Genomic DNA, 9,950 nt, shown 5'->3' with positions numbered 1-9,950 from the left:
AGGTGTGCTGTGATTGGCCAGCTATCCAGTGCGTTGTGATTGGCCGAATTCCTCAAGCGTGTGACGGAAATGTTACATCCCTTACCATATTGTGATGCCTGCAGCAACCACATGTAACGACCGCGGGCTGGACTCCGCTTCGTCCACGGTGAAAGCCGGTCCGGAGATCGACAGCGCAAAGTTGAAGTATTTCCTCAGCGACCAGCACGGATCAGCTCCAGGCATGACGAAGCGATATCGTCCTCTTTTGGAAGACCAAACAAAGTAGTTTCGCTTTCACAACGAAACACACAGCGCCGTCACGACATGGCAGCGGCGGCAACAACAATACTACAGCGAGAATAAAAGTTACGCCTTCTTTCTTTGCGTGCACATTTGGGTGGCGTTATGCAAATCTTCCCACATAGTGACGTAGACATGTGGGGGCGTGTTAGAACGAGGCGTTTTAGGTAGGCGTGGTTGACTCTTAACTTTTATAAAGAATATCTCTTTGGATTTGAGACTTTAGTCTTTGCAACTTTACAGATCTTCTTTATGCACCAAGAGCTTGTAACTCTCCAAAGAGAAAGGAAGAATTGAAATCGCATCATATGACCCCTTTAAAATGAAAAGAAGCAGATGTTTCTCCTTTATTTCAAACACTGATGCCACATTTCTCCTGTTATTCTGATTCTTTAGTTCTTGTTAACATGTGATATTTGCCCTGCAGCAGAACATATGAATCCCTTTCACCTCTCCAATATATTTACATTCTACATTTTAAAAACAAATAAATTATTCATGATTTCATGTTAATTAGTATTGGTTTTCTCCATCTGTGTTTTCATGTTTTAGGCCCCACTGAATATTTTAAATATTTCACTTCTCATAGCAACGCTTGTTTAAAACAGAATGTAGCGACAAACTTCTCGCTAGGAGAAACTTCTGCTTAAGTGAAAGACACACATAAACGATCAACCGTTCTATACTTAACACCCTAAGCGTTCGTGCATGTCTTTCAGGAAATAAGACACCTCCACGTATGTGTGTGTTTGTTTGTGTGTGACCATCGTTGAGTTCGACTCACACCTTTACCTCCACCTGGGTAGAGTGGGCTGCTGGCATATGGGCCATGTAATTGGTAGAAACAGCACAGCTGTAGATGGTGGTTCTGAGACCCAAAGTCCTCTAATCACGGCAGAATAACAGTGGCCAGCCAACCTGCACGTCTCTGTGTGTGTGTGTGTGTGTGTGTGCACGCCTGTCCTCTACTGCCGTCAGACCATCAGTCTGATCATTTCACCACTTTATCTCCACTTTTGATAATGTAAGATTATTCCCTTACAGCTCCTACAGAAAACATAGTAGCCCTTTTGATAATCTTACTGAAGAAATCACATTTTTGTTCTTGTGCAAACCTATAGAAGGGTTTAGTTCACTCAAAAATGAAAATGAAAATTGTCATTGTTTACTCAACCTCATGTCATTCCAAACAGTTAGTTAACTTAAACTAAACTTAAAAAAAAAAAATGTTTTGACGAAGGCAAAATAGCCGCAACGCATAGGTGTGCACTTGTCACCTGTTTTTCAAAACTTATAGCCATGTTAAAATAAAGGCTTTTTAAAACTTTTTGAATAAGATTCGAGTGCCTTGGACTACTATTATTCTTACGAAAAAAAAAAAAAACTTTAACTGAAATAAAATATGACTTAATTTCAACATTTGTTGAAGAATGTTAAAAGGGCAATTGAGGACAAAAGAACATAAAATGACAGAAAACGTACCATAAAAGTGAATCAATGGAATCTGGGAAAACAGTTTAAAAACAGTCAACATTTTTGCAATTCCATTTTCCAACCATGTTGTTATTGTTAGCTAAAACTAAAACTATTAAACTGATTTTCGTTAATTAAAAATATCTAAAAGTAAATATAAATCAGAAATTTGAGTAAAAGTAGTCCATATGAGTCATGGATCTGGGAAACCTGTTGTAAAACAGTCATAATTTCTGCAATTCAGTTTTCCAACCAGCTTAACTGTTAACTAAAAATAAAACTATTAAAAAATGGTTTCATTAATTAAAATAAACCTTAAATTAAAGAAAATACTAAAAAATACATTAAAATACATTAGCACTGTGTGGGAAGATTTGCATAACACCACACAAATTTTCACGTAAAGAAAGAAGGCATAACTTTGATTCTTGCTGTAGTATTGTTGCTGCCGCTGCCATGTCGTGAAGATGCTGTGTGTTTCATTGTGAAAGCAAAACTACTTTATTTGGCCTTCCAAAAGAACAGTTCCGGAACAGTTCAACCCAAAAAAATCGACACGTTTCAGAAAGGCGGGACATAGAGGAGAAACAATAATGTACATTATGTGGAAAATAATGTTTTTTGAACCTTAAACCGCATAAACACATTTCATTACACCAAATACACAAAATAATGTTCTTTTAGCAACATCATATGACCCCTTTAAAGTGAAGTAGAAAATCTAAATAATAATAAGAAATGACAATCACATAACAAGTTACTTTAACATTAAAAAGAGAAAGTATACAGATAAAAGCTAATTCAAAATATTAATAAATACTACAACAGCATACAATAGATACTAAGTTAACAGATTCCAAAACCTTTGAAAAAAATTTAAATTTGAAACGTTGCCTTGCAGCTAACTAAAATAAATCATTGGAAGTTACTAAAATTACTAAAACTACACAAAAATACATTAAAACTAAATAGAAATATATGAAAAAGTAATTCAAAATATTAGTAAGTACTATTATAGTATAAATAAAATACTATCCAACACACTTCACCTTTAAATTTTGGTCTATTACTCACTCAAAGCTATACAGTAGATTATAAGACTTTAAGACTGATATCATACTTTTATGGTACTTTGTGATTTTTAATTTTTTTTATGTACAGTCCTGTTTTTCCTGCCGTATGGGTTTGAAACCACAATAGGGTAATAAATAACATAAGTGTTAATTATTAGACCTTGATAGAATAAGTATTACTCCTTAAAGTACATCTGTAATAATTCAGAGGGAATCCCAGGAATTAAATAAGAAATTCCAATTGAAACAAAGAACAGTGTGAGGATGTGAAATCTATTAATAATGAGAATTAAAAAAAAGATTTAAAAATTCCACAAATGTTCTTTCTTAGTGATGTCTCATTGATAAGTCAATGAACCTGAAGGAAAGACTTAAAACACCTTCGACAGGAAATCCAGCAGATGCACCTGTTATGATGTGAATGTAACGTGGTGTTTTGATTGATCGTGTGTGTATGTGTGGTGGAAATCAGGGTGCTTTTTGCATTTTGTGACACAGTAAAGGTGTGATCATGAAAAGTGAGGCGAGGGTGCACCACACAACGCTGTCAGTGAAGGTGTTAGTTAATGCCACTGCAAGAAACATCTGCATGGAGAAAAGGCTATATTTTTAAGCGGTTTACTCAAAGAGGTATGGCACACGCATCTTTCTTTGACACATCCTTCTTTTTTCTGCCTGTATAGATTGTCTGTGCCACTGGCAGCTTCGGAACGGACCAGCAGTCGGAGTGTCACCTGTGATATTGGCAGGCGGTTTGTCTCATCTCTGTCTCATTGCGAGAGTTCCAGCGCCTTCATTAGCAACTCGGCTCGTCACACTGCCTTTAAACGCTGATAATGTGATAATTAAAACAGCTGACGAGCACGAGCTGTCATCGCTGTGGCAACAAAAAGCCTCATTTACAGGTGGAAGAATAGCAAAGCACCATCCAGGTTTGCCATCCGCCTCATGGCACACTATGATATAGCTGCTAAAAACCTGAGGACAAATACTGGGTGGTACCAGGGTAGAGAGATTGAATCAGATGGAATACCATAGTACTTTGATACACTACAGTTCAAAAGTTTTTTTTTTTTAAATGTTTGAAAGAAGCCTCTTCTGCTCACCAAGGCTGCATTTTTTTGATTAAAAATACAGTAATATTGTGAAATATTATTATAATTCAAAATCAGCGTTTTCTATTTGAATTTTATTTCAAAATGTAATTTATTCCTGTGATCAGAGCTGAATTTTCAGCATAATTACTCCAGTCTTCAAGTCACATGATCCTTCAGAAAAAAGAAAAAAAAAGTGTTTTAAACTTTTTTTTTAAAATTGGCCATTTTGAGAACATGCAGAAATAATGTTTTCATAACTTAAACATTCTTAGAACATTTTTTTGTTTGCTGGGTTTTTGTTATTATTAAGTTATTCTTATCTGATAAAAAAACAAAAAAACATATCCGAAAATCATTCCTGTTGGAATTCTTCCCAACTTTCACCTCGGCGTGTAACTGGACTCATGTTGAGTGTGTGTGAATCATTATAAGAGTATTAGGTGGCAGATAAATGCATTTCCCTTTCCTCTCTCCATCTCTTTCTTTCAACTACACAATGATTTATTACCTCAAAAGACCAGAGAACTAATTAGTGGAGTAATTAATTAATTTAAATTTGCATATTTGCATTTGCAATTAGTGCAGTCAACTGATTAGTCTGAAATGAGGAGTTTGACTCATCAGATGCTGGTGTGAACTGGACCAGAACGTGCAGAATGCCAGCTGAGGCGCTTTGGGGGGCTGTGTGTGTGTGTGTGTCCAAATGTTGGCGTTTTGGGGACTGCCCTCTGCTGCACAGAGAAATATTTACTGGAAAAGTAGTAGTTTGTCTGCTATATGATTTAAGGACGATGAAGCGTAAACTAAACAGCTGCACTTCTAACAGTCTTCTCGCAAGACTGCACTACAGAGATTCATAGTTGTCATACACTATGGGCCTAAACTACAGTAGCACTTAACACAACAATGTCTAACACTAACATAACCATGGTACCATGTTGGGATGTTGGGGGTTAATCATTCGGAATCACAGAATAGGACTTTCAGTAATTAATATCTTAGGAAGGTTTTTTTTTTTTTTTTTTTTTTTTTGAAGGTCAAATTAAAAAAAAAAACTTCTACAAAAGCTACAAGAAGTGTATTGGACATTTCCACTATATTATTAATTAATAATAATAACAAAAATATACAGTTTTCTGAATTGGCCCAATAGTGGGGCATGTTGTCACACACTGTTTTCCTATTATGCTTCTCAAAAAATTAACAAAATTTAAAATAATTAAAGAGCAAAAATGTAAAAGAAACACTTAAAAAATAATTTAAAAATATATATAAATATATATACTGTATGAAACCATTCTTTTGTTAATAATAATATTTTCATACAGAATTTCTAACATCTAAAACAGTAAAACAACTATAAGAGACAAAACAATATATTATATTAGTCATATATATTAAATTAAAATAAAAAAAGCCAAAGGTAACATTTTTTAATAAATAAAAAAAGAGAAAAAAAAAAACAAAAAAAAAAAACATATTGTATGAAACCATCATTTTTGTCCAATTAATTTATAACATTTAAAACACATTTGCCCCAATCTGACCCAGATTAAAACCAAACCAAAAAAGCTGTGTACTGAATTTATAACATTTAAAACAGAAAAACAATTCTGAAAGACAAAACAATACATTAGCAAAAAAAAGTCAACAGCAACATAAAAAAAATAAAAATAAATATTCAAATAAAAACATACTGTTTGAAACCATATTTTTGGCCAATAAATTTGTACCATTTAAAACAAACGTGACAACTTGCCCCAGCAAAAACACTTGTACTGAGAACATAATTTAATGTAATTATCATAATTTAATTTAATTTAGTGCAGTTTAGTCTCTCAGTGCAGTTTTATTGTGTTCATTTGCTCACCCAATAAATATAGCAAAAATCTTAATTTGGAGTACAGAATTTACATAAATAATCCTAATTGGTCTTTACTCAAAACATTCCTGCAATATAGCCACTGTGACAACTAGCCCCGTTCTCCTGTAAATATCTAAATATCATAATTACCTAGTAGCCTACCATCACTGTAAAGTTAGAGGTTGACTGAATGTATACCATACAGTACATCACGACAGCACTATAGCAATGAATTAATTCTTTGCTCTGTTTACCAACTGAATGTTCCTCAAAATGTATATGCACGCAGGCAATATTATTCATATGTAAGAGCAGAGATTTGATGTAATATCTTCGCATTTATTATCCATCAGGCGACTCTATAACACGCATTCGTGAACTGATTTGCTCTTGCCTGCAGCATCCGTCACCCTATAATGAAATACACGATTCACTTTAAAGTCTAAATCATCTAGTCGTCTCTACACTGGTATTGCCGCAGCAGAACTTGCATTAATCTCTCTTTTTTTTAACTCGGAGTTTTTTGACGGTAAATGAGAGCCTCCCGGTGCCCATTACCGCGCGCACCAGATGATGAGAGCCGAATGAAGGTCCCCAGAGACTGCGTCACGTGACCAACCAAACGTCAGTGGCAGATGGCATGGGTACCAGCTCTGGTGCCTGGCATGGGTGTCATTTCTCTGTGAAAGAGAGAGAGAGGGAGAGGGAGATTAAAGGAATTCTTACAGCTTCACATTAAGCACATGGGAGGCAGCTCTGCACGTCGCGAGGAATCCGAACATGCGATCTGAACACTGAAAGAAACAGGTGAGCCATGGAAACCCAGTCTGCTGTAGAGCATCCGTTTTGGCATGCATGTGTTGTTGTTGTTGTTGTGTTTATTGTTATAAACAGTAACGCGCATATCTCCAGTCTTTTCTACCTTACAAGCATTGCCATGGTTTTAAGTTCACCCAGGATCGTTGCTATTTTATAATTGCTGTTAGTCTGTGGAAATAACATCGCCACTCTAACCAATTAGAAATGAGCTACAGGACTGAAATCAGTATACATGACCACCACCCTCCTGAGATGACAATAGAAACTGTAAATCGTTGTGTAAAATGCATTTACTTAACAAAAACGAATTTTGAGTCGATTTATACAATTTCACATTTGGGAATTAGATATGTGATCACGCTAATTGATGTTAAAATTACAAAACGTGTCATCTGAATCAGCAGGTTCTCGTTTAATTTGGTATATAACATCCACATAAGATTTATGTGTATGATTAAAAATAAAAACTAGAACCATCATATATGACCAGACGGGTAATATTTTCCAATGTAGGTGTATTAGAAACCATCAAAGATGTAAAATAAACAGCACGTAGGCCTAGATTTCAATGACGAACACGTTCTATGTTTTTTTTTTTTTTACAGTTTTTCTGCATTTGTTAACTTTTATTTATCGGTTTTGAATGAAAATGTTTACCATGTTAAATTACAATGTTTAAAAGCATATTTTTGGGATGATATTTTACCACATTAATGCACAATATAGTGGGATAGATTTGTAAAAATGGCCCTCTTTTTACTTGCAACTTATTTACACAGTTAAGGATACATTGTAGATTTGTAAACTGATTTGTTACAGATAAATATTAAAGTTTGGAACATATTTTGAAGCATTTTATATGCAGGTCAGACCAACAGTCTCGTTTTGGTTTTATGAATTTCTTAACTTAAGATAAAAAACAAAACAATAGCAGATAAAGTGTCACATTAATATTGTGGAGCAAAACGTTAAAGTTTCTTCAAGTAATGCTAATCACAGACTTTCTTTAGTCATAAATGCAAAGCCCCTATTTAAAAAAAAAAACGTTATGTAACCCATGGTCAATTAGGCTTCCCGGGAATTGACGTCATGACTGCTTTATTTTGTTGTTAATTTTTGTCGTTATGCAGGGACGATGCTAACCATACCATTTGAAGACCCAGACATGATGCGCGAGTCTCAGTTTGGTGCCACATTCACCCGTCAAGAAGACGCCCGGACACTCAGTAGCGCCGAGCTCAAGGAGACAGAGGACGACAACACGGAAAGGGAAGAGGAGGAGAGAGACGAGGACGAGAACGGTCTCCTGAAGAAGAAAGGTCAGCGTAAAAAGAAATTCTCCGAAGGACGCGGCGACCGTGTCAAAATGCGCCGGAATGAAGCGAACGCGCGCGAGCGCAGCCGTATGCACGGCCTCAACGACGCGCTCGAGAGCCTGCGCAAAGTCGTGCCGTGCTACTCCAAAACGCAAAAACTCTCCAAGATCGAGACGTTGAGGCTGGCCAAGAATTACATATGGGCTCTATCTGAGACTCTGAGCGCGGGGAAAAAACCCGAGCTGCTGGGGTTCGTGCAGACCCTGTGTAAGGGCTTGTCACAGCCCACCACTAACTTGGTTGCGGGTTGCCTGCAGCTCAACGCCAGAAATTTCCTTACAGATCACAACGGGGACGTGTCGTTCTCTGGCAGGCCTCAGTACGATTCTGTGTACCCGTATCCGAACGCTGAGATGGCCACGCCCACCGGCCTCAGCTCTGGGACCCGGGACGGCGTCAAGCCGTTCCGGCCGTACAACTATTACGCGTCCTATGAGTCCTACTACGACAGCGCCTCTCCAGAGAGCAGCAGCCCTCATATTGACGGCCAAATGAGTCCCCCAATTAATTACAACGGGATTTTCTCGCTTAAAAAACACGAGGACCAAGTCGAGTACAGTAAGAACTGCCATTACGGGATGAGATACTGTAACGTTCCCGGCCGGGGTTCCATGTACCGCGTTTCCCCAGACAGCCATTTTCCTTACGACTTACATCCCCGCAGCCAATCGTTCCAGAGCCAGGACGAATTAAATACGGGTTTCCATAATTAAAAGTGAGCATAGGGGTTGGATGCCAGCTACACTAATCTGTTCATTAATTAGTGCTTGTTGCCGATTGTTTTGCTTTGTTTTCGTTTGATTTCTTCATACGATGTTTGAAAATAGCCTACTGTCAAATCAATTCTATTTATTTCAGACTGCATAGGTTGTTGCTCGTGCATTGACGCGGGCTGTGGGTGGCCTGTTACAATCAATGAATCAAAAGAAGATGGAAATAAAATGTTAAGCTTTTCAAACAACAATAGCCTACTTGTCTCATATCCTGTGCAGATGGATTTATTCGAGTGTTACATGAAACACAAAATCACGACAGCAATAATGGAACTATGCAACGCAGTATGACAAATATATTACCGTGCAAACATGTAAATAGCCTTATTGTGTGAATTTTACTATTCGTTAGACTTCTGTGTCTTACTATTCTGACTGATTCCGCGTAATGTCATCAATGAAGGAAGCTATTGTGATTTTGCTATGTAAAATGTTTTCCCCCCCTATTTATTTAGTTTGTTCTCTGAGGAGCGTCGGGTCTTGTGAATGGTGTGAACTTGAGCTCACTTCGATCAGCTTGTCGAAATAAATCTTGAATGTGATCAACTGTGTTCATGCTCTTTCTTGAGGAAGTAACCTGAAAGATGAACGTTAATATAATTAATATTTGAACAATACTAGACATTAACGTAGGCTATTATTAGTGAATAAAATGTTATGGCTTCAGACTTTAATCTCGACTTCTACGTCTTAAAAAAGGAAATGTATTATTTATTATGAAGCTATCAGATTCGTATCTGATGACTGAGGTTATTTAATAACATGAAATAAATGTAAAATCTTTTAAAACCATAAATCTTGTCTCTAAAAATGGCTTACTCTTAAAAATTGCCATGTGACAGCGAATGAGTCTGACAGCTGACAATCTGATCGAAATACACTAACATGGTTCGAAATGATTTTGTGGGGATTCAGCAAAAGACTTGAAATGATAAATATTCAATTAGCAGTTGTTTGTATTTGACCTTATGTTTATTCATATTTGGATATAAGTGCTCCATTGGGGTTTCGGCGTGAACATGTTGAATTTATTGACCTTTTACAAGATTGTTAATAATGTTTTTGTTATCCAAATAACGGACTTTAATGCAATTTCTACAATTATTATTATTATTATTATTATTATGAAATAAAACATCTAACGAATTGACTGATTTACAGTTGTTTATAGTTTTTTTCTTTTTTTTCTTTTC

At 36.4% G+C, this 9,950-nt stretch overlaps 1 protein-coding gene across 1 annotated transcript; it reads left to right on the top strand.

Moving 5' to 3' along the window:
* The first annotated feature begins 6,484 nt into the window (after positions 1 to 6,484).
* neurod6b (neuronal differentiation 6b) lies at positions 6,485 to 9,270 on the top strand. Its single transcript, XM_016453744.1, has 2 exons — positions 6,485 to 6,596; positions 7,739 to 9,270. Exon 2 carries the CDS (start codon positions 7,744 to 7,746, stop codon positions 8,695 to 8,697), a length of 954 nt encoding a protein of 317 aa, XP_016309230.1. The 5' UTR covers positions 6,485 to 6,596; positions 7,739 to 7,743; the 3' UTR covers positions 8,698 to 9,270.
* Positions 9,271 to 9,950: the final 680 nt, after the last annotated feature.

The sequence above is a fragment of the Sinocyclocheilus anshuiensis genome, unplaced genomic scaffold (assembly GCF_001515605.1).
Source record: "Sinocyclocheilus anshuiensis isolate Anshui unplaced genomic scaffold, SAMN03320099.WGS_v1.1 scaffold2181, whole genome shotgun sequence".
NCBI lineage: Eukaryota > Metazoa > Chordata > Actinopteri > Cypriniformes > Cyprinidae > Sinocyclocheilus > Sinocyclocheilus anshuiensis.
This window is presented reverse-complemented; position numbering and strand designations above follow the sequence as displayed.